This window comes from Acinonyx jubatus, chromosome A1 (genome assembly GCF_027475565.1).
Source record: "Acinonyx jubatus isolate Ajub_Pintada_27869175 chromosome A1, VMU_Ajub_asm_v1.0, whole genome shotgun sequence".
NCBI lineage: Eukaryota > Metazoa > Chordata > Mammalia > Carnivora > Felidae > Acinonyx > Acinonyx jubatus.
The window spans coordinates 130,780,262-130,806,658 of NC_069380.1; the positions used below are offsets into that span (position 1 = coordinate 130,780,262).

At 33.4% G+C, this 26,397-nt stretch overlaps 1 protein-coding gene across 1 annotated transcript in view; it reads right to left on the reverse strand.

Annotated features, from left to right (window-relative positions):
* The window catches only part of ADAMTS6 (ADAM metallopeptidase with thrombospondin type 1 motif 6), a 290,745-nt gene that overhangs the window by 106,703 nt on the left and 157,645 nt on the right, over positions 1–26,397 (reverse strand). Inside the window, exons 9-10 of the mRNA XM_027041049.2 lie at positions 24,762–24,908; positions 16,489–16,630 (exon numbers count right to left, since the gene is read on the reverse strand). Of these exons, the coding sequence (XP_026896850.1) occupies positions 16,489–16,630; positions 24,762–24,908 (289 nt within the window). The remainder of the gene's footprint in view (positions 1–16,488; positions 16,631–24,761; positions 24,909–26,397) is intronic.

A 26,397-nucleotide genomic window follows, 5' to 3' on the forward strand; every position in this document is an offset into this window, starting at 1 on the left:
CAGAGCCCGTTTCAGATGCTCCATCCTCCTTCTCTCTGCCCCTACGCTGCTCACACACACTCTCTCTCAAAATAAATAAAAACATTAAAAAAAAAAGATTACAAGAAATTATCCATAATCCTGGACTATACATACTTCTGAACCTTTATGATTTTTATTATGTCTAAATCTTACTTAAGACAAAGTAAAAGAAGCCTAAGTTTAGATAGAACTGTGAAATGAAAAACCTATCATTGAAAAGGACAATGTTCATAGCATCTATTAGTAAAACATACTATGCAGTCAACTTACAGAAACTCTATTTTCCAAAAGTGCCTTGAAAATCTCTACCTAAAATGGCAAGTGCTCAAGATACTATTTCCAAAACTTTAATCTCAAGGATTCACAGTACAGCCCTTTGACAGAGCCTTATTCTATAGAGAATGACACGTTTTGAAAGGTAGATTCCCACTGCTAACAGGATTATATTACCTAGTGGGCTCATGGGGATTCAAATTTTGCTAGGGCATTAACTTCTCACAAATTACTGTTTAAAGTATGCATCTGTAAATCTATGCATAGGAAATACTTACAAGATGTTAAATTACTCTCAGAAAAGGCTCTGAAGAGTTTTCAGACAAATCTCTTATCCAGAATGTCAACTTGGGTAATAAAGATTGTGGTATCTCCATTAAGACTTCCCAAGATAAAAAAAATACTCACTCGAAAGACAAAAACTAAGAAAATTTTATTTCATACCAAGATAGCAAGAGGCACACCTCATGAAAGAATATAGGAACACATTCGTATGTTCAGAAATACCCTTCTTTAAACTGCTGGATCCTAGAACATGAATGCATATATTTATTGCATAGGTATATGCATATGTATATCAGTTGCCATGTAAGTACCCTAAAGTAGGTCCCAAGCTTGTTCACTAATAAGTTAAATGTATTCTGAAATTTTTTGGCTCTTGGGGAATTTATACAGCAGCCATCATAGTAGGGGTTGCCCAGCTGGCTCAGTCAATGGATCATGTGACTCTTGATCTCAGGGTCAGGAGTTCAAGCCCCACATTGGGTGTAGAGACTGCTTAAATAAATAAAAAAAAAACACACACAAAAAACCATCATAGTAGATGGATTAATATCCCTAAATAAAATATATTAGATAGAGTACAGTTTTGAGAGAGATTGATGATTTTTTTGACTACCCACCAGCTTAGCTCTAGAAGAACATAGTTCTCTTTCACATCCTCATAATCCTTTATAGGAGAAGATAAGATTTATTAAGATTACTCTCATGATTTCTATGAACTAATAAGCCATTTCCTGTGTGTTAGGATGGTTCCCTTCTCTAACCCTAAAATTTATTTTGGGAGACTCTCTAGGAAAAATGTGGGTTTTGTGCTTGCCCTTGAGTTCATGGAAAGTGAGAGAAGTTATCAACAGTGTTCATTAAGGAAATCTCTGTTACATAACACTGAAAATTGGAAATGGACTCTCTAATTTCATGGACTCAACTTGTAACCAATGAGGAGGTTTGCCCGGTAAGACAAAATGACATTATTTCCCATTCATTCAAGAATATTATTAGAACATCTACCAGGCATTCACCTGGCATTCACCAGGCATTATGTTAGTGTTATGTAAAAATAACACTATCACAGAATTTACAGGAACCAGAGAGAAGGTAGGGTATAATCAGACAGTAGCTCAAATGTTATAGACTGGTACTGCTCTTTAGAGTTTTTGATATTCTGTGACGAAATTAGAAGAATGACGTCAATGTGGTAAGATTTTTCATGAAACTAATTTTTTTATTTTAATGGCCTCTTCTAATTTATTAGTTTTATTCCTTTTACTTTTTATGTGCTACAATAGACTGTAAGGTTCCTGAAGGCAGGGTGTGGGTGCTAATGGCAGTCTTTGCAAAATGTTGGCAAAATTAAATATTGGCATCCCTGTGTTGATTTGCTAATTTTCAGGGAGAAATTTTCTTTGCCTACAAAAACCTAAAAGCTTGTGAACCACTCATTGCCCAAAACTTGATAATCAATATTTTTTTCAACATATCAATGTATTTATTAATCAGTTGTCTCTTATGTCTTACCACTATCTTCTGAATTCAATTTCTTTCCTCTTGACATGCATCCTTTAAGAGTTAATTTAGCAAGGAACACTTGTTCCTAATGGTCTCAAAATACATTTATTTAGCCTTCAATTTTAAAATGATATTTTAATTGTATATAGAATTTTAGGCTAACATTTATTTTATCTCAGCGTTTGAAGGTGTTAAGTTCATTGTCACCTGTACACTATGGAGGCTGATGAAAAATCATTTCTCGGTCTTAATCACTGTTTCTTTGTGATGAACTCTAGTTGCTTTCGAGAGTTTGTCTTTGCTGTAGTGCAGTTTCACCACCGTTATCTAGGTGTTCTTTTATTTATCTACTTGGGGTTCATGCTTTAAATTCATATGTTTCTTTAATTCTGAAAAATTACTAGTTATTATCTTTTTTAATATACACTTCACCATTCCTTCTTCTGGAACTTCTATTCAACTTACATTGGATATTGTCATTCTAACCGCCATGTCTCTTAAATTCTTTTCATATTTACCATATATTTTTCTATTGGGGTGTTAATCTTTCACTTCATGGTGGATTGTTTCCTCATGCTGTTTGCTATTTTCTATTCAAGCTTATCTTCAGGGGATATTGTTTTTTCTTGGAACATCCTGGGCTTCCTGAGTTGTAGAAGTGTAGCTTTGCACATTTGTTTCTATTATACACTCCCAAGTTTCAGTTGTTTTTTGTTTCACCACTTTTCACGTTGATCTATTTGGTCAATACTACATAGGTAGACTGTACAAAGTCATACTCTGTTCTTTTGTGAGTCACAAGCCTAGGAGCTTCAATTTCTCATGTGAGCTGTTTTTCCCCATCCAAAGCAAAGGGCAGACAAGCTTACTCGTCATTTCCATTTACCTATTTCTTCACAGTATAAATGACCCTTCAGTCATGCCCAAGACGTCTCCTATCCTAACATAGAAAACATCAGCTCACCAGCTTGGCACTTGAACTAAAACTCCTCTTCATTTCTGGCACACCCTTACCTTCCTCTCTTGGTTCTGATATATACAAGCTTTCTGCTGAAATGTAATAAATGCATTCTGTGAAAACCCTTGCATTATACAAAATTACTTATGAAGAAAACAGGGTTTATGGGAAAAATATAGTTGGAGCAGACCACTGAAAATCTAGGTAATTTTGTAGCCAGAAAACAAACAAAAACATCAAGAGTTCTAATGAAAAACTTTGCATTCTTAAATCTCTGCTGCCATTTGATCCCAGCAGCCCAATCAATTGATCCTTTGTAGTCTTAAACCCTGTGACTTGTGATGCTTTCTCCTTCGAGATGTAGGTCTTTGAGGGTATCTGCCTTCAACAGAAACCATTTTCATAAAAATTGTTTTTATGAATAGGTTTCAAGTTATAGCTTCTTTATCAGTCATTAAAAAAATAACACAAAGGGATATATATTTACAGGGTCTTCATCTGGCCTCATGATTTTAATAGATTTGTTTAAATACAGTTTTGGGAATGGAGCCATTAGGTTATCTACTATGGACAATAAAGACCCTTCTTTGGAGTTGGGTGTTTTTCTATGACACTATATATAATACTACAAATTTTCTCTTTGTGAGAAAGCTTACCTGAGCATCACATCATTAACACACTAGGAAATAATCATATATGAACAAACAAGACTTATACATTAGACTGGCATCATTCCACAGTCTGTCAATTTTCCTATGTGTCTTCTCATCACAGAAACACATGTTGTAGCTAAATAAATTATATTTAATTATGCTTTGTTCATTTTATTTCTCTGGCATTTTCTGCTTTTATATCTGGAGAAGTGATTGTATTTACTGTTTGTCATGTTTTTGAAACTCAAACTCTTTTCCTAGACATTAAAAAGCCAATTATATAAAGAATTGGAGACAAAATATGCATGCCAGGGCACCTAGGTAGCTCAGCCAGTTAAGCATCTGACTTCGGCTTTGTGAGTTCAAGCCCCTCATCAGGCTCTCTGCTGTCAGTACAGAGACCACTTCCAATCCTCTGTTCTCCTCTCTCTCTGCCCCTCCCTTGCTGGTTCTCTCTCTCTCCCTCTTTCTCTCTCTCTCTCAAAATAAACAAACAAAAAAATACACATGCTAGCTTAGAAGAGAAGTCAGTTGAATAAATGGATAAAAGCCAAAGGGAGAGATTTGAGTTCAGTGTATAGCAAATTCTTCCAAAAGTCAGAATGATGAAATAAAACTGAATCTGTCATTACTGAAGATCCTAAGCTTACACTTTACAACTTCTAAGTAGCAATATTGTAGGCAGGAAAAAAAAAAAAAAAAGAACTAACACTAACACTTTTTCAGGGTATAGGTCTATACCTATACCCAGGCTAGGTCTATTCATATTTGTATCTATTAAATCATCACTACAATCTTCTCAGAAAGTGTAAGAAAATTTAGGTTCAGAAAGATTTAGCAATTTGCTTCAATCCAAATTAAATCAGGTTTGAATCAGGTGTCTAATATTAATGCCTAAAATATCTCCACACAACTAAACTACTTTCCCATTTCTCTTCAATGTACCACAGTTGAATAGAGTCACTAGCCATTTAGAAAATGTTTACTTGTAATCTAATGTAATATAAAATATCACTCAATGTTCATAATACCCTCTTATCCTTTGCCTGTATTTTAAAGGAAGCTATCTCCAAATTAAGACTATTATTTACCAATTCATAACATAAACATTCATTATACGAGTTTAGCCATCAACTTATATGTTGTTCTTATTATTGAAACTTCTGAATATAATAACACCTTGTATTTGGATTTTTAAAAGATACTGTTACCATACTCTTCAAAAGTATTCCATGATCTTCCATGAGACAAGACATTTAAAATATTTTTACTTACTTAAAATTTTAATATCAATTCCTAGACTTCTAGTCTATTTGATTTTTCAAATGAATGATACTTTTTCCAACCATTAACAATAGTAAAAAAATAGCAAACATAAATCATAATAAAAATACATATAAAGGTTAGAATTTTAAAGTAATTATCTAATGTAAAATAATATACTTGATATTCAGAAAACAACTTTGTAAAAACTTAACTAGATCTCTGCTGATCAGAGCAGAATAATTGATTATTTTATAGCCAAAAACCCTTTCAATACAACTGGATGTTTTCATAATTCTAGCTGTTAAATGATACTTAAAAATGGGAAGAGGAGCCCTATGATCTACCTGGGAAAATTTAAATTATCAGTTTACATAGAGAAAAAGAGATACTATAAAATTATCAGACCATTTTATAATTACTACATCATTAAGGAAGTAAAACAGTAAACAAAGAGAAAATGGCCTCTTTATTGCTAGCTGGTTTTGTTTTTAAATTTTTGTAAACAATTGTAAAGATCATAGAAGAAAGATATACACATTTTCTGCCCTTGGGAAACCCTAAACCCTATGCCATCTTGGGTCTTTGGTTCTGAATATGAAACAATTTCTTTGTCCTCATTACCCTATCAGTAACATCTCTCAACAGCTGTTTGCAATAAAGGATCCTGACAAGGGGGAGACCAGAGCCTGAAGAGGTCAGAAAGGAGCATCAATGATTAGAAAGGTTACTTATCATGATATCACACAAAGGAAAATTGAAAACCAACATATGGTGACCCCGTGGCCTGGCTCCAGGTGTTTAGTAGCTATCTGAAGAAAGAGAATAATGTACCCTTATTTCATCTTTAAATAGGTTAATCCTGTTGTGTGGGTAATTTAAAAACAAGAGATCCTAGAAAGACATATGTTTTTGTTGTATTTATGCATACAAATATATATGCATACATTTATATATATCTATGTGTGTGTGTATGTATACACACACACACACACATATATGTGTGTGTGTGTGTGTGTGTGTGTGTGTATATCAAAGAACTAATCTAGAAATGCAAGTTAAATAATTATTAATATGAAGAGGCTAAAAGAAAATGATTAAATAGTTTAAAAAACTACCTCTAAGAAGCAAACACAAAGTGGATTGCCCGGGTGGCTCAGTTGGTTGAGCATCCAACTCTTGATTTCGGCTCAGGTCATGATCTCATGGTTCAAGATCAAGCTCTATGCTGACAGCGAGGAGACTGCTTGGGATTCTCTGCCCCCCTCTTTCTCTGCCCCTATGCCACCCTTCTCTCAAAATAAAATAAATGTGTTTTGTTTTTTGTCTTTTATTTTTTTAATAAGAAGCAAACACAAAGTAAAAATACCTGATCTTTAAGATTACCAGGGACTAGAGACCTAAAATTTGGGATTGACTTTTAAGGAAAAATAAAAATAAAATCAACTTTTTGTTAAGTATATAAGTTTGGACTCCAAAAAAATATTGAGGTGCTAAAATAATTCCATGAATTTTATTTCCATATCAAACCACACTGTAGAATATTTATACCACCTTAAAATCTTCAAGGAAAGTGGTTCTACAATCTCCCTCAGTGCAACATTCCAATATTTAATAACTTGAAATTCTTCCTACTACCAAATCTACAACCTTCCAGCTGTAAAAATGAAGATGACTGTGTTTTTTTATGCTCTTGGTAGGGAAGGAGAACAATTTGTTACCAACAATCAAACTATAATAAATGTTCCAAAGCCTGAAGACAGTTTTAAGACCAACATTTAACTTCCTTTTTTATAGGCTACTCAAACTCCATTTCTTTAAACTTCCCTTATATGTACTTCTAAGTATTTCACTATCATCCTTTCCCAAGTTATCTGCATCTCTTAAAAAAGAATTTGGTAGGTAGCCAACAATTCCTTAAAAAGACTAATAAAGTCTTTTTATTAGAATGATTCTCAAGTAGAAAGAAATAATGACTTGAATCTTAGCTAATTGGTGGTGATAAAATAATAAACAAAAGGTAGTAAGCATTAAAACATTAAAAACTTGAGTCTGAGAGACAAAACACGTCAGGCTTTATTAAGTACCCTCCAGGGGGAGGATATCCTGATTAGACAACTCAACTATCTTATATTTAGCAGGCCACCCTGTCTGCAAATAGCTATACTTCAGGCAGATATAGCTTGATGGTATTCTTATGGTTCTTAATTAACATGTTAATAAAAATAATTTAGGGGTATCTCGGTGGCTCAGTCAGTTGAGTGTCAGACTTTAGCTCTGTTCATGATCTCACAGTTCGTGAGCCTGAATCAGGATCACTGCTGTCAGTGCAGAGCCTGCTTTGGATCCTCTGTCCCCCTCTTGCTCCCCTGCTTGCACTCTCACTCTCTCAAAAATAAATACAACATTAAAACAAATTTTTTAATATAAATACTTTATACCATCCTCTATTTTAATTCTATGCTTGCCAAACAACTTTTAAAAAATATTTTATTTTTATTCAAGTTTATTTATTTATTTTGAGAGAGACAGAAAGCATGAGCAGGGAGGGGCAGACAAAGAGGGAGAGAGAGAGAAAGCCAAGCAGGTTCCACAATGTCAGCGCAGTGCCCGACGCAGGGCCCCAAACCAAGAACAATGAGAACATGACCCCAGGGGAAACCAAGTCGGATGCTTAACCAGCTGAGCCACCCAGGCACCCTGCCAAACAGCTTTTGATAACAAACTGGCCTACTAGTTAGATTTCCTTAGGTGTGAAAATGTGCACAATTCACTGGGGTTGACTGAATATCAACCGTACTTTCTTCTTACAAATCAATAACTTCAATTTTATATATAACCATATATATTCCTTGTGACCTTCCATTTCTAATATTAGATACTAAAAATCTGTCATCGCTGAACGGGTGGAACAAATATGGTGTATTTAACGATTTATAGATTATTTTATCATTAATCACTTAATTGATCACCTGTAAGTAAAATACAGAGTGTGACACAAACACATTTTCCCTGGAAAGATTCAAAATCAATGAGAAGGCTTAAAATTTCCAAAGTTACATCATACTTTCTATTTGTATGTTCGGTTTCCATCATGAGACTCAAAATTCTTCAATCTTTAAGCCAAAATTATGGAATTTCTATACGTAAACATTTTCACTCATTTCATCTGAGTTATAGTGCAGTACCCTACAGTATAAAAAGAAAAAATTTACATTTACCTACAAAAGCAAGGGTATTGCTACAGGGAGTAACAACAGTGACAGAGCGGCTTTAGTATTCTGTGTAGAATGTGCTTTGGAGGGAAGAGAAAAGGGAAGGGAGGAGCATATGGACCACTTTGTAAAAGTCTTCCATTTTCCAAAATGGTTTCCCCAGATTACGGAATTACATTTGTTTCCTAAAACACAATGTGTCTTAGAAATTCTGTGATTTTCTGCACATTGATATCCCTCTTGGTCTCATTCATTAAAACACCTTCAATAGTTACCCAGCGCTCTTAAGATAAAAACCTAGAATTCTTAACACAGCCTATAAGGTGCAAACAGATTTGGCTCCTATTTTCTTTGCCTATCTCATTTATGAGGGCTTGCTTTGAGAGCTTCAGCAACACTAGTCTTCTGTCAGCTCTTCAAATACACAAAGGAGTCACAAAGTTCCTCTCCCCACTAACTCTTCAGCAGATAATTCTTCTCATTCATTTATCCAACAAATATTTTTTGAGTTCCTATTATAAAGCAGGCATTGCTCCACTCACTATATAAACAGCCATGAACAAGGTAGGTGGAATTCTTACTCTTGTGGAACTTAATGTTCTATTATAATTATCAACTCATTCTTCCAACAAATATTTGTTGAGCACCTACCACGTGTCAGGCTCTGTTCTAAGTGCTGGTTAAAGAACAGGGAATGAAATAGATTAAAATCCCTATCTCCAGGTAAAATCTATTCTAGGGGTTAAAGCAGGCAATAAAGATAAATTAGCAAAAGTAATAAATCTTGAGGAAAATAGAGGAAAATGACAGGGAGTGTGTGTGTGTGTGTGTGTGTGTGTGTGTGTGCGCACACATGCACATGTGTATGTGATATGCATATGTGCACCTGCAGTATTAGAGGAAGTAATTAGGGAAAGCCTTACCTAGAAGATCACAATTAAATAGTTAATGAGTAATCAAATAAGCAGGATGATTATGGCTTGAAACAAATGCTATGAAGGAAATAAAAAGTATAATGTGAAAGAGAAAAACTGGGAGAAGACTTTTTCTATAGGTAGACTGGACAGAAGGCCTGTCTGAAGAGAAAATGTATTTGAGCTGAGACTGAAGGATGTTAATGTGTCAAAATGTGACCCTTGGAATATCTTCATATGCTCCCCAAATACAGATGGCTTAGATTCTCCTACAGCACTTTGACCAGCATATCAACTGTACAAGAATGATATCATGGATGACATAGATATTCATAGAAGAAAGGGAAATGTTTATTGAATGTCTGCCATGTGCCAGATAAATAAAAAAAACACTTTGCATGCTTGTCATACATTTTGCCATCTGAAGTTTACAAGAACAAATTGGCTGCTGGTCACTGGAAACAGTATCTGAGTAAAATCTAACAATAATCAATTTGAGGTCATAGGTAATTGTGAATGGTGAGAAGAATTTTATTTAAAATATTCTGTTGCATTGTGAAACCATGTATTAGATCATGTGTTTCCATTTTATGGTTCAGAATACACGGTCCATTGATAAAAACATTGTTCAGTTCTACACCAATGTAAGTAATAATGTACAACACATTATTACGCATTTATGTGCTAAATTGTAAGTCTATATGAACAGTGACAAACTTCATAGATCATAAAAAAATTTCCATAAATTAAACAAAGCTATGGTATCTATAACATTTATCTGGTGTTGGGGCACTGGGTGGTTCACTCAGTTAAGCATCTGACTCTTGGTTTCGGCTCAGGTCGTGGGTTGGAGCCCCATGTTGGGGTTGGTGCTGGCAGTGTGAATCCTGTTTGGAATTTTCTGTCTCCTTCCCTCTCTCTGTCTCTCCCTCTCCATCTCTCAAAAATAAATAAAAAAAAAAAAACTAAAGAAAAAGAAAAAAAAATTCTCTGGTATTATCCTGGCCTTAAATCTACCTGTTCATGAGCAATTACTCCTCTCTCTCTCTCTCTCTCTCTTTCTAAAACGACTTTATTAATGTATGACTGACACACAAAGAAGCTCTACACAGTTAATGTATACAATTTGATGAATTTGGAGATAAGTATACATCCATGAAACCATCACCACAAACTATGCTCTAAATATACCCATCACCTCCAAAAGCTTCCTCATTTTGTGTGTGCCCTAAGAACATAAGTCCTTTTTTTTTTATTTTTATTTAAAAAAAAATTTTTTTTAACATTTATTTATTTTTGAGACAGAGAGAGACAGAGTGTGAACGGGGGAGGGGCAGAGAGAGGGAGACACAGAATCTGAAACAGGCTCCAGGCTCTGAGCTGTCAGCACAGAGCCCGACTCGGGGCTTGAACTCACGGACCACGAGATCGTGACCTGAGCCGAAGTCGGTCGCTTAACCGGCTGAGCCACCCAGGCGCCCCCATAAGTTCTTTTTTAAAATTTTTTTTTTAACATTTATTCATTTTTGAGAGACAGAGACAGAGACAGAGACCGAACAGGGGAGGGGCAGAGAGAGAGGCAGACACAGAATCTGAAGCAAGCTCCAGGCTCCAAGCTGTCAGCAAAGAGCCCGATGCAGGGCTCAAACCCATGAACCGTGAGATCGTGACCTGAGCTGAAATCTAGTTAGATGCTTATCCAACTGGCCGCCCAGGCGCCCCAGAACTTAAGTTTTTAACATAAGTTCTACCCTCTTAGCAAATTTTAAGTACGCGATTCAGTATTGTTTACTATAGGTACTATGCAGTACAGTAGACCTGTAGGACTTATTCATTTTACATAACTGAACTTTGTATCCTTCCACAAGTACCTACTCATTTTCAATTTTCCTTAGTCTCTTGGCCACCACCATTCTACTCTGTTTCTATAAGTTTGACTATTTCAGATTCTGCACATAAGTGGTATCATATAGTATTTGTACTTCCTTGTCTACCTTACTTCACTTAGCATGTCCTCCAGGTTCATCCACATTGTCACAAATGTTGGGATCTCCATCTCTGCAGGCCCAGATAATATTCCATTGTATGTACATACCAGATATTCTTTACCCATTTCTTTGTCAGTAGACATTTAGGTTGCTTCCCTGTCTCAGCTACTGTGAATAATGTTGCAATGAATATGAGCGTACACATATTTCTTCGAGATGCTGATTTTAATTCTTTTGGATATACACTCAGAAGTGGGACTGCTGGATCATATAGTAGTTCTATTTTCTATTTTTTGAGAAACTTCCACACTATTTTCCATAGTGGCTGTACCAGTTTACATTCCCACCACAAGTGCACAAGGGATCTCTTTTCTTCACATTCTTGTCAACACTTATTTTATTATGTATTTGCTTTTATTTACTTATTTTTATTATAACCATCTTTACAGGTGTAAAGTAATACCTCATCATGGTTATGATTTGCATTTCCCTGATGATTAGTGATGATCAGCACCTTTTAACATACCTACAGGTCATTTGTACGTTTTCTTTTAAGAAATGTCTATTCAGTTCTTCAACCATTTTTTAATTGGGTTACTGGTTTTTGTTCTCTTTTTTTATTTTTTTTTCTTTTGGTATTGCTATTATAAATTTTGGACATTAATCATTTATCAGATATATGATTTGCAAATATCTTCTTCCTTTCCATAAGCTGTATTTGCATTTTGTTGACTGTCTTCTTTGCTGTGTAGAAGCTTTTTGGTTTGATGTAGCCCCAATTGTCTATTTTTGCTTTTGTTGCCTATGCTTTTGGTGTCACATCTCAGAAACCATTGCCAAAATCAAGAAGTTTTTCCCTTATGTTTGTTTTCAGGAGCTGTATAGTTTTGGGTCTCTTATTTAAGTCTCTAATCAATTTTGAGTTAATTTTTGTGTATGGTATAAGGATCAGATTCATTCTTCTACCTGTGGCTGTCCAATTTTCCAATACCGTTTACAGAAGAGACTATAACCATTGTGTACTGTTGGCACCCTAGTCAAAGAGTCATTGATCATATAGGCTGTACATGGCTTTATTTCTGGTCTCTCTTCTCTTCCATTGGTCTATTTATATTTACACTCGTACCATACTATTTTGATTACTGTAGCTGTGTAATATATTTTGAAATCAGGAAGTATAATGCCACCAGCTTTGGTCTTCTTGTTCAAATTTACTTTGGCCGCTCAGGGTCTTTTAATGGTTCCCTGTGAATTTTAGGGTTGTTTTTCTATTTCTGTTAAAAAGTGTCATGTGATTACTGCAATCACCAACTGATAGTTACCACTAAATTATGTAGTGGATATTGTTGAACTACACAGAACCATTAAATATATATGCAAAAAATATTTAGGATATGATTTGTAGTAACAAAATAAAGAAATGCAGAGTTATGTCTGAGACTAAGTCTTGAATTAATCTGTGCTTTTTAGAAAGCAGTCAAAAGATCACCTACATCCTCTACAATACATAGGCTCATTAGTGAGTTCCTTCCAAAGTTTAAACTTGTTATTATTAATGTAAAATGTTTTTGTTAATCTACTTTTAATAATTCTTTTCTACTAGGAAAAAAGGAGACAAATGGAAAGTGGAAGAGGAATGAGACAATAGATTCTACAGAGCTTTACAGGCAGCAATTTTCCTCCAAACAGGCAAAAAAAGAAAAAAACACATTTTTTGGACACACTGATACTGTTTTATTTGTGATGAATTTTCATCCAGAACACATCACAGTCACCCTCAGAAACTTACTAATACAGCTAGCAGATTTTTTTTAGGTGTTCTAGTAGCATCTTGTTTTATATGCTGCTCATCTGTACTTGTCTCTTGCCTTGAAGAGGTCCTAACTTTTTACATAAAATAAAAGAAAATAAAACTCATATCCATACCTGCAGTTTCAAATACCTGAGAATTTATAAACCCGAAAATATGTTTAGGGGCAGATTTCCAGATCACCCCTCTCCCGAAAAAGACTGGGATAAAATGGAGAGTTTTGTTTTGTCTTGGTTTGTTTTATTTTAAGAAGATATTTAGAAAGAGACACCATTTGATGAAAACTGATAAACAGTGTCTCCTGAAATAAAATATATTTGCTATCTTTATTAACATATTTACTACATCTAACAGAAAATGGAACTTTCTTTTTCTTTCTTGCTTTTTCTCTTTCTCTTTCTTTCCTTTTCTTTCCTTCTTTCTTTTCCTCCCTCCCTCCCTCCCTTTCTTCTGTCCTTCCTTCCTTCCTTTCTTCCTTCCTTCCCTCCTTTATTTCTTTCAAGAGCATGCACCTGAGCAGAGGAAGGGCAGAGAGAGAGGGAGAGACAGATTCTCAAGCAGGCTTTGCCCTGTCAGCATGGGGCTGGATGCTGGGACTAAACACGAATTGTGAAATCATGACCTGAGCTGAAATCAAGAGTTGGATGCTTAACTGACTGAGGCACCCAGGCACCCCTAGACCTTTTAAAATTTTTGTTTTAACCTTAGGGTAGGTAAATCAAATTCTGTATTTTAGTTTCACCATCTACAAAATATTAATAAACAATTACAATTTTTATCAAAGTAGTCTGAAGTATCCCAGAAAAAGACAGTATGTAAAACCACAAACCACATAACATTTATAAATTACTACATTATACAACTATTTTACTCTGTATACACTATACTGTTTTGTTCTTTGTATTTATAGCCATTACAATCTCCTCACCACTTCTACTGGAAGTGATAAATACCTAGAAAACATAAACAGATGATCTACAAGGATAATGGTACAAGATGCTGTCCTGAAGTAGAATAAAAAATAAAAATTTTCATGTAAACTCTCAATTATAACATGTATATTAATGAACCTGCTCACAATGAATTTCAGTAACATTTTTTGTAATTGCAGATATAATCACAAGTAACCCTTGCAATGGTCACATAATAACCGAAGCAGAAGTGATGGAAAGCTGATCACTGCTGCAGTCATGTGTTACTCTGTAGTTGCTTAAAATCTTCCCTGGCATCATTAGAGACCTGCTAGTTGAAAGAGGGATCATTTCCTGATGTCCAACACCAAGGTATCCCCTCACTAAAAGTCTGTAGTAGTATTCTTCTAAGCCCCCAGTACTTTGTCTAGTGTTCATCTCAGGATGCTATAACCCCCTGATAGCTAAATCAGGGCTGGTTTGTTTTCCCTTCAGCTACCATCTGAAGTATGTCTTGTTTACCTGACTGGACTCCTACTTTCAAAGCTGCTGCTGTTTTCTAAAAAAGTATTTAGAATCATTTAAAACCTTAGGAATTCACCAGATAAAACACAATGTGTGTTTGGGTGCTACCAATGGTGTGAACCCAATTTTTCGGGCACAAGCTTAAGAAGTGAGAGTGATTGTACAGAATCTATTATGACTCAAGAAACTTTCTTGGCAATATATAGCACATTATAAAAAGGTAGCATAAGCATTTTCATATAGTACATGAGTCTAAGAAAACCATTTTGCTGCAAATCAAAGTGAAAAGATTAATGACAAAATATGTGAAATTGTATAGGATTGTAAGATGCTAATGTCTTTCCCCAAGTTTTCCTAATGTTATTTTATATCTATTACAAAAGCTTTTAGGGGCACCTGGTTGGCTCAGTTAAGAGTCTGACTCTTGATTTCAGCTCAAGTCATGATCTCACATTTCATGGAGTTGAGTCCCGCATTGAGCTCTGCACCGACAGAGCGCAGCCAGCTTGGGATTCTCTCTCTGTCTCTGCCCCTCCCCTGTTTGTGGGCTCTCTCTCTCTCTCAAAATAAATATTTGAAAAACGCTTTTATAAACATAACACATAAATAGAATCTAAAGCTAAATATGGGGAACATAAACTTAAAACATACAATTTTACAATTACTATTTATCTCACTTCAAATCAACTAGTCTGAGATATTTGTAATAGAGAGATAGGATAATCAGATGAAAATTTTAATTAATTATTAAAGAAAGAAAAGATGCATCCATAGATTCTGCAAAACTGATAATATAAATTATCTAATATGAAAATACATAGGTGCAGTTACAGCCCAATTTCCAATAAAAAATTAAAATGTAGATTAACTATTTCATTTGCTAATAAAGATATGAGATACCAAAGATAAGAACAGAAAATCTGTAACCTCATTAAACCATGAATTTCAACCTACTAAGCTACAAGTAAATAAGAAGTCGGTGATTGAAATTTGACCAACTTTTTCTATATGAAAAAGCAACCCAAGAAAAAAAAGGAGCTAAAATCATACAGAAACAATAAAAGAAGACTCTTTACAGAAAGACAAGAAAGACCAAAGTTTCATTCAAGGCTTTAGATATTTAGATAGTTGCACAAAATCTTCAAATCTAGTGCATAAAATGTGCTGCCAAAGCCTACTGTGAATAATATGTTTGTCACCCAAGGGATATTTTGAAAATTACTTTCCTTTGTACTATACCCAAGAGGATTAATTGGCACAGTACAATGTGTATATTGTTTAGTCTTTACTACCTTAAAACTTAATTCGTTTTCGGTTATTATTTTTTTAAGTGATTTTAAACACTATTTACATAAAAACAGAAACCAACCCTTTAAACTTATGTTTTAAACTTGAATTCTTCTTATAAACAACTTGTCATTTAAAAACCTTATTTTTTCATTCAGTATGTTTACACTGGTACGTATATGAACATGTCTTTATACTAGTCACTGATCTCCTTCTCTATAAAATTGTTTTATTGTTTACATATATAATATTATTTATTTGATTTTAACTTATACGTTCTAATACTGAGTCATTTCAAGTTGCTTCATCCACTGCCCACATTTTTAGGCAGACATGAAGAGTCAGTTATGAAACCTGCATTTTTTTCCACAGTAATTTTCCTTGTTTTTCTATTTGGGTTAATGTCATCTTGTCCCCACTCAGTTGTTGTGTTAGAATGTGGGCAGTGAATGAAGCAACTTGAAATGACTCAGTACTAAAAAGTATAAATTAAAATAAAGGCTCTTAGCCAATATGAAAATTCCCTTAAACACAATTATTAGAGTACCAGAAAAGGCCGGGAGGGAGAAATTTTCGAAACCATAACATTTCAAAAGACAAACTAAAGTTGGCATTATAAACTCAGGACTTTAAAAGAAATACGTTAGAAATTATTAAAATTCTACCTGCATCCCTCACAAGACATCTGAAACTTATTTAAGATTACTCATTTAGAAATAGATATTAGATCAATGATATCAGAAAAAAAGCAGTGAGTAAAAGGCCATATTTGCATTAAAGATGTTACCAAATGTATACTACACTCAATAAAATTCCAACTTAATATTTGTGTCATGAAAGAACACATATAAGTGACTAAACATAAGGATTAAGACTTCTTACCCCATATTTACATTGGCGTGATGTTGCTCCATACTGGAAACGGCATTGCTCATCAGCATCATACACCTGACCTGGGGCCACAGCTGGATAAAGAAAGTCACGCTTGGGAGGCTCATTATCAAGGCAAGTACCACGGCCTGAACTGTTCAACATAAAGGATCAAAGGAAATTAGGTACACTATGGACTATTTCCATCACAATTATGAAACCATGTGTTGAACTCTTTGCTTTAATAACTTGATGCGTGAAAAGCAATACATTCTACCAATAAATAGTCACATGGCAAAATAGAATACATTTACTGAAATGTGAATAAGAGTTCCAATAGTTTTTTCCAGCACCAAGACACAATAAAAGCATCTCAGACAACAATCTGAAAATGTCACGTTGGCCTTCAAACACTGATTTAAACTAATTTCTAAAGGAATCAAAACAGAATTTCATATTGCTCTAAGCTTCTTGTTTGTTTTCCATGAAAATGTAACCACATCTGGTAGTAGAATTAAAAACATAAAATGTGGAAAATTAAAAAACAAAACAAAACAAAACCATGGTTGTAATTCTTAAAGACCTAATCTATATACTCCTAACTTGGGCAGAACAATAGATGCTGTAGTAAGACATGTCCAAAGGTTCTTGAAATATTTCAATAATAAATGGGCAGAATGACAGAGGAGGCCAAAATCCAAAGTTCTCTCAAGTATATTAGAAGTGTTTAGTCTCTCAAAAATTTCATATTTCATCTAGGGTCATCAGAGTTGGAAAGGAGAATGTTCTCCTCTCTCTGCAATTTCTGCTTTTCAAAGTATGCTTGCACTCAAACATAATATTTTAATTCAGTGGAACAAATAATATAAAGATCGCCAAAAACCAGACAGAATACCTTAGTTTAAAGAGCTTTATACTTTGCTAAATATAATTGTTCATTTTTTTAAGTCAGTGTGCATAAAATAGGACAGATGCTTTTTTACTTTCATTTCACATGTGAGTAACTTAGAATTTTTAAAGAATTCCTATGCCAACATTTAAAAATTTTTTCCAACATTCCTGTCAATTGTGCCAGCACTTGTGTTTTTTTTTCCAAATCTTTTCCATCCACTTTGCCAAAGGAAAATAATTTCACAAGTAGAAGTTCCTCAACTATTATTTAGGACAGTACAAATTTTCATTTATAGATAAGTAACAAAGAGCCATGCATAATAATGAGCTTCATATTCACTTACTATTTTGTCATATTTCTTAAAATGTAAAGGTTAATTTGCTATATAAAAAATGTGTATTTGTGCAGCAGGAAATTAATACCTTTTAAAAGCTGAACCATGTTATTCATTAGTGATAGATTCAAAAACCCAAGGGGCAGAACACTGTCCTCTTTATACCCTTTCCTTTCACTTATGCCCCACTTGGTTAATTTTTAATGAAGAAAAATATTTAGATGGAATATTAAACGTGGTACTAATACAGATGGGTTTTATTATTGGCTATTATAATCAGTTCACTTGTCACTGTTCAAGGTACTTAATAGAAAACTTTTTTTCACCTGCTTATCCAGTTTTCATGACAGAATGCTTTTTACTTCCTGTTTATTTTACTTTTGGAAATTGACATGCAGATCATTAAGGAAAACTATTTCTAGATGAATTTTTAAAATAGCAAGCTTTTTAATTTTGTTATGCAAAATATCTTTAATCTACGTAGATATGCAAATTTTAGACAAATGCAATTCTATCAGTAAATTCAAAATTTTATGTGAAGATTAATGATAAAAGAGGTCAAATGTAAAAACTCTATTGAATGAAGATGGACTATTTTGATAAAACATAATATTCATGAAATAAAGAATTAGTAATTTAATTCCGTAATATTTCTTCTAAAATATCAGTTTCATCTCCATCTACAACAGTTACAAGTCTTTATGAAAAGATTGAATTATGTAAAAAAAAAATCAAGTGCTACTATAAATCAATGGGAAAATTTTAAGTACTGAAGTACTTAAGTACAGAGTCCCATAGGTAAAAATATTTGCTGATAGCATAACAAAGAAAGTATAAGATATATTCACCTAAGTAGCATTAACTCAAAAGTCTATTAAAAATTGTTATACATAATTACTTGTAGGTATAGAAAATTAACCTAAAAACCTAGAGGAAGTAGGACCTCCTAGGAGGTTACAAATAGGAGTACTTCCTATTTGTAGTACTTCCTATTTCTAGTACTTCCTAGAGGAAGTATGGACCTCCCCAAAAGAATTTAAGAATAGATATCCTGGGAAAAAAATTATTTTCTGAAAGTAAACAGAAATTTGGCTTAACCTAGAAGGAAGCAAAAATTATTCTTTCATTTAAAGTTCTTGTTCCCAGGTATTAATGGTCTTCTAATCATGGTTCATGTTGTTCAAAAAATACCAAATCACACAATCAATGGAAGGGCCCCCAGACAATACAGAAGGCATGCATTGTGGTGACCTGTGGACAAAGTCTTCTACTCAAAAGTGGATTTTTATTTCCATTCTTTAGAAGTATGTATAGCTTTGTATTAATATGGTCTAATTAAATATATAGACAAATCTTATTCTTTGCAGAAGAATAAAATACCATATGAAATAAAATATTAAAAAATCATATAGATCTTTTTGAAGTGGACATGTATTTAGGAATACAGCAGCAACAAAGTCCTTTTGAAATGGGTTTGTCTATAGAACTGTACAAGTCACTAAGATCTTACCTATTATTGGCTCTGGGAAAGCAAGGGTAGGAGTATCTCCAAGATTGATCTAAATTTTTTCTATGTTTTGGGTAGAAAATGTACTACTTATTTTCCTACTAACCATATCTGATATATACAGTAAAACCTGGATTAAAGTATTCGGGGGGGGATAGTTTTCATATTTTAATTCTTAACTGGACATGAAGTGATAAAAATATTTTTTACATAATGTTACTAAAATGTGTCTACTACTTTCCTGCTACTTTCAAGTAAGTTAAGATCACAATTATTTTAATTAGCACTTAGAAAATAATAATTCTGGATATTTCCATGCATCTGAGTCATCAATTGCCATTATGAAATATCACGGATGTAAGTATAACAGGTAGAGGATATGGGTCTGAGAGATGTATATTTAACCCTAGAAGAGTCCCCCCCCTTAGGAAATTCCCAAACACTTAACCCTAAACACATCCCTCGTATTCTCCACAAAAAGTAACTAATATTCTGACTTTTAAAATCATTATTACCATGTTTGTCTTAGTAATTATACATCTCCCAATTATTAATCTGCCTATTTTTGGACTATATAAAAGGAGTCATACTATAGGTTTTCTTTTGTGACTATTCTTTTGTTCAACATTATGAATGTGAAATATACCCATGTTGATGTGTATACCTGTAGCTTGTTCATTAATATCCCACTTCAGATTATGTAACAATTATCCATTCTTCTATTAACAAACATTTGCATTATTCCTAATTTCTGAAAATTGCAAATTCTGCTGATAAAGAACATCTTTGTACAGTTCTCCTGGTACAAACGTTTTTCTTTTCTCAAAAATATTAGATGAGTTATCTTCTTATATTTTGTAATTATCTCCATTTAATAAAATGGAAATTATGAATATTGTATTAAATCTAGGGTTCTAGCTAACTGATATAACCCTATAATTCTTATGCCAAATCTAGTGTTATTTAGGCTACTTTTATCAAAATAAGAATGGCACTTTTAAGTATAGATGGTTTGTGCTTTGGTCATATGCAAATTATCCACTCAGAAAACATAAACTTCACTCATTAATAAATGAAATGAGCACTGTTACTTTCCATCTATGAGATACTATTACAACTTATTATTATTAAGCAGATATAACACTTGTCTTGAGCAAAACAATATACATAAAAAGTAGAACTATGATTATTTTCCTATCAGCATCTATTTCACTACAAAGCCTAATCTTAGTTAATATCTACAGCATTATAGATAATAATAAACTCTACTTTTGTTTATGCATCTAAGACAAAACAGAAGAAATATGTTTGAGAACATGCTTTTTCCCAGATTATGAAATTCTTAGTAGAAAAAATGCATGTTTGAGAACACGCTTTTTCCCAGATTATGAAATTCTTAGTAAATCAAAATATATTTACATTTCCAGAAATCCTAGCAGCATGATAGCAAAATCATATTTTATGTATTCTACTTCTAATTTAGAGAAGTCTTATTTACATAGTTCAAAAATTAGTCTTGAAATGGGAACATGAGCCAGAGTTGAATCCTCAGTTAATATTTACAGATCCCTATGTAAAATATGCACCCTTGGCTTTGTTTCCAGAACACATGAGCACATTCTCTTAATCGCAATTTTAGATTTATTTTTTACTTAAACAATTATACTATAAAGTACAGACCTTCAGCCACACAGTGGATCAATCTAAAAAATAAATCATTCTATATACCCTATACATATCTTAACAGTCTTGTAACAACAACAACAAAAAGTTAACATTTAATGTCAACTCCTATTTGTAACACAAAATTGTGCTCATACACCTAAATTAAATGAATCAATTGCATTATCTGTGGTAAGTCAAGTGTCTTATCTACTATGTTATTGTAAACTGCTCTATCAATATCCACAAAATTAATAATAACTACCTTCTAAAATAAGTTAGACCTTTCTCTCTTGCCCTCTATATGACTGTGACGCTTGAATATAAGTGAATTTGAGGCTTCCAACATACAAACACTGTAATGATAATGATTTACTCAGTTATCCTCTTTTCTCGATATGTAACTGTGATTTATCAAAGATATTTAGGGGTTAGAGTGAAGTCCCCAAAATGTGCCTGATTAACATAAGGAAGAGAAACTTGTTTTTTTGTTTCTTGGGCTCCATATAAAAAGAGGGTCCAATCTATGAAATTGGTTTCCATTTAAAGATTATTGATACTGATCTTCAAAGGTAATTGCTACAAGACAATGTGAGTGTCTTGGTCATCCTGTTCATCTTATATCACTTTACTTGTAGATCCTTCTTTCTAGTTCACCTTCAACAATCATATTGCCTTTCTTTATTCAGCTTCCATCCTTTCTGTGAAAACGGCTAGTCTGTATTTAATTTGGAACTGTAGGAAATTTTGCTATGGATCTCTGACAGTTCAAACAATTTAACAGACTTTAATTTAAATAGAGCAATAGTTGATTCACAGAGGCTCTGGAATTTTTGAAAACTATATGAAATTACTCTGTACTACCGCTAAGTGGTGGAAAATGTATGAAAAACTGGCCTAAACTACTTCTGGCTGTCTTCCACTGCCTGGTAAATTAGCCCATAGTCATCAATGAGTGTGAGCCATGATACCAGGTTCATCTTTCTCTATTTTCTAAATAAATAAGTCAATAAGTCCCGCAGGCAGATAGGAAGGACACTACCTGCAAAGCCGTCGTCGAAAACATCAGAAGCTGGCATAACACGTCCATTTTAACGGAAATGGGTTCTTTATTATTTAATCAGGACGGCTTCTGGGCGATTCATGAACCACTTATTGAATCACCGAGTTTAAGAAATCTGAAAAAAAATATTGGGAGTTGGTAAACACCATCTCCTGATTGATCAATAGCACCTAGTGTTTCAGAAAGACACGAGAGAATTTACTTTACTGGCATTTAAAGGCCATGGAATTGTTTTCAGTTGAACATAGTGAATAGTGAATGTCTATAAATCATAGAAAGCTCATTGTTAAAATCCACCATCATCTTGGGCCTATACAGTCACTAAGTAAAGAAAGGTATGCATTTTGTTGGCTGGGCTGCAGTTCCTAAACAATTCATCTTTCAAGATTTCTTTTTCTTGAGAAGAGAAACTAAAATAAAATGTTATGAGTCTTTTTGAGCCAACTATAAAACATAAATGTAACCTCAATCCCTGATCAAAATATCACTGGATTTTTAAAAATATCACACATAGCTGTTAAAGCAATTAAGCCAACTGCATTAATAAAAAGGAACAAAGAAATTCAAGAAAGTTACTATTATGTCTTTGTGCTCCAGTGAACTGACCTTTTTAAAGGGCCCTGTGTTTAAAAAACCTTTATTGCTTGGTCAGATTATAATCAGAGTTGTTTAGTTTGTTATTAAAGAGGGAAAAAAAAGCCAACTTTCCCCAAGTCTCTACACATTGTCTTTAATATCTTTTACTGATGGCTTTAACTTTGTGAGCATTCCCAAGAGGATGCACAACAGAAATATTTTCATAAAATACAGGATAAATAAGCCCTTTAGAACCCTGTCAACACTAATCATGCTTACATACAAAATGCAAAGAGGCAATAAGGCTTAAATAATGCTTTTTGGATTAATTCTTTTAATTAATTCAATGGAACACTTTCCTGTACCTAGTAATAATTTTACATCTCTCACCAAACCATTGGTGATTTCTTAACAGTATTTTATTAGTAATTTAGGGATTCCCTTTTGGGGATTGTTTTTTAACAGTCTTAATACAGTTTTGACTACGCAGGGTCTGGCAAGAGATCAAAACTGGTGCTTATATTAGGTATACAGAGATGGTCCTAGCAAATAAACTGTGCAAAATAAACAGGATAGGGGAGAAAGAAAATAGTACTTGAAAAAAAAAAAAGAGGAGACAAGCCTTCAAAAATTCACAGGAATATTGAGCATGTTATACAGTTTGTCCTTCTGGTGATAGACACTAAGATTCCATTATAAAAACATGAGCCAAGTCAAAGGAGAAATTCCAGATCTGGCTTGATTTCTGGGGAGAGCAGATCTTCACAATGTTTAAAATTTAGGTAATATGATCTCATTAAAAACATCTTGGAAAATGATAATGCTACTGCTTTCTGTTAAAAACTGCCCAAAGATGTGCAACAAATTCTCTGTGGTCTATCTTTACAGCCTTCAATCCAGGTTTGGCACTAAGCAAGCAGTGTCATAATTACTTATTACTAAAATTAAAAATATTTAGATTATAGCATAATTATTCAGAGGAATTACATTCTGATATGAATTTCCAATGCCTTCTATTTCATTATTATATTAATTAATTCAAAAAGGCTCAGTTTAAACATTTACCTTTTGATCTCTTATTGTTGAAAGCACTGTGATAGGTAATTTAAAATCTCTTATTTGGGGCTTAAAAATTTGTAACTTTAAGTTTTCAGAATGTGATTATAATGAATAATATTACCTTACATAGCTTTTCTGAATCTTTAAAGTTTTACACCATAGTCATGTAAATGTGAACTTTGAACAAAGACAATTTTTAAAAAGAATTTCTGTTGTTCACAAGTGCTTTATCTATGAGTCACTTTTTCACAGAGTATTTAATCTCTCCCACCCAAGAAAAAAATGGCACAAAACGGTTGAAGATAATGATAGAGCAATAATGCTTAAAGCCTCAATATTATTTAAAATAATATTTACCACTTAATGAATGTCTATTGTACTTCATACACATTATGACATTGTATATAGCTATATATATAACAACGTGATGATGCATGTATTATTATGTAACTCATTTAACAAGTGAGGTCACTGAAGATTAGGAAAGGTTAAGTAACATGCTAATGGTTGCACAGTTAGAAAGTGAGACCTAAGTCTTACGTGAGTTTCCAAAGTCCGGTCTGAAGTCCTACACAGGCGAGATGTGAAAGAATATCTGCTTTCATAAACACAGTTATACCTGAGCTAATTTACATATCTCACATTTAAGTAACCACAAACTTGGAATATACATTGAAAGATTAGGAAAGAAATTCTCAAACTGTAGAAAAGATGAGTCACTTAATAAATTTCAAATTAAATTTTCATTTTCTCATTTTCATTTCTTGGGTGTTTGGTTTTTTGTTGTTGTTGTTTGTTACTATTAGATACTTTAGCATTCATTCCTAAAAAACTCAGTTTTTTCAACAACAAAATGAAATATATCATCACTGAATTAAAGTTTGGCCTACGCTCTATTAAACTGTGTAAATTTAAATTCTTTCTGACATTGTTTCCCATTGATTGAACATTTCTGACACTCACATCATCAACCCCGTTTATATCCTTGCTCCAGTTTCTCTAATCTACCAAGTTCTTTTTTGAGTATGAAGGAAAAAATTTGCCACAGCAATATATTAAAGTATTTTGGGAACAGCCTGAAATATCACCCTATAAAAGTTACTCATTATGCAGTTTTAAGCACTACATATTAGGCTTCTACCAAGGGCTTACTTCTGGAGCAATTCATCATCACTCTCTAGAGATTACTTACTCTAGAAAGCTGGTGATATAGTCTCGACTGCAGGCAGACCAGGAAAAAGGATTGGTATTCGCAGTAATGTGAGCTGCCATAAGTTTTGCTGCTTCATGACCTTTCGTCCCACAAGAATTTCCAATTCCATCATGGTTCATACCAAAACTGTGTTAGCAAGGAAAAAACATAAGAAACATGAAAGAAAGAAATAAAATAAGTAAATAAACGAACCCCCAATGTATCCTTTATTGCCTTATTTGATCATTCATTAGCCTTACCAACATATACTTTCTATCAAGATCCTCTAAGGAAATACAAGATTAATACAAGATTAAAGTGAAGGAGACCACAGAATATTTCTATGATACAGTTTATTTTTATATCTCTTTAATTGATCATATACTTTCAAATGGTAGCTCATATGATACAATTTTTCCCTGAATAGATAGGGGATGTATATTAATTCTCACTTTATAGGTATGAAAAACTGAAGTTTAGTAAAATTAAATGACCTATTAAAGATCATACAGTTAGTAAATGTTAGTAGAAACTGCCTTTTAACATCCTAGAGTTTATGTTTCCTCCCTATGCTGGATCTAAAAGGGAATTAGAAAAAGATGGTTATAATCCATTGAGTTCTAGGTTAAAGGCCAAATCCAAAAATCTTTTTTTCTTAGTAATATAAAGGAGAATTAAACACATATGTAATTTATGTTTGTATATGTGTTTTCAAAACACCTTTTGAAAAATCTTGATTCATTTAAGGATTATGGCTAGAGAGATTTTCTTTACCTTGGTTTCCTTTCATTATTCAAAGCTTGTCTTTGTCATTCCCCTACCCTGGGTCCTATACCCATGTTTAGTGCTATCATCAATGTGATATAAAAACATATCTCAATGATAAATCATAAATTTTCCTATAAAGGATATGTCCACTGCATATGAATAAATTTTAGTCTTTTTTCACAGGTGGTCAAAGGTTTATGTTGAATATTACTGAAAACATAAAGTTATGTGTCTATTGTGACATCCTAATAAATGTACCAGGATATGTATAAAAGGAAATAAGTAATTTGTGTGACAAGAGTATAAAACATATTGATGACAGCTGCTGGAGAAAAAATTTGAAAGTTAGTTGAGAATAGAGAATTACAATAAATGAAAGTAAATATTAATACTTTTGGCATGTAGAGATGCTGAAGGTTTGTGAGTAAGAGCAAGTGAATATTTCAGAGTAGGAGAATATGGAATTGATTTGTATTTTGGACAGGTCATTACAGTAAGTCTATGGTCCAGACATTGGAGTGAGAAGACAATGGAGGCAGGGAAAACAGATGGAACAAAAAGCAGTGGGAAGAGAATGAGGCAGAGAACTGATGTAGGTCTGAACTAGGGCACTAAGATAGACATGTGGGATTAGATGTGAGACATGTTTAAGAAGCTGAGTGGATTGGTCTTCATAAATACAACATAAAAGAGCTATAATAAAGACATAAAATATGTGGGGAAAGGAGAAGAAACTAGGAATTCATGCGGAGGAACTAACAAAAGCAAAGGAAGAGAAACATATGAGATTGTATATCCAGAGCCCTAAATTAAAACACCAAATAACCTTCCATGAACACCAGTATTTAGTCTTTTTATTTGACATCAA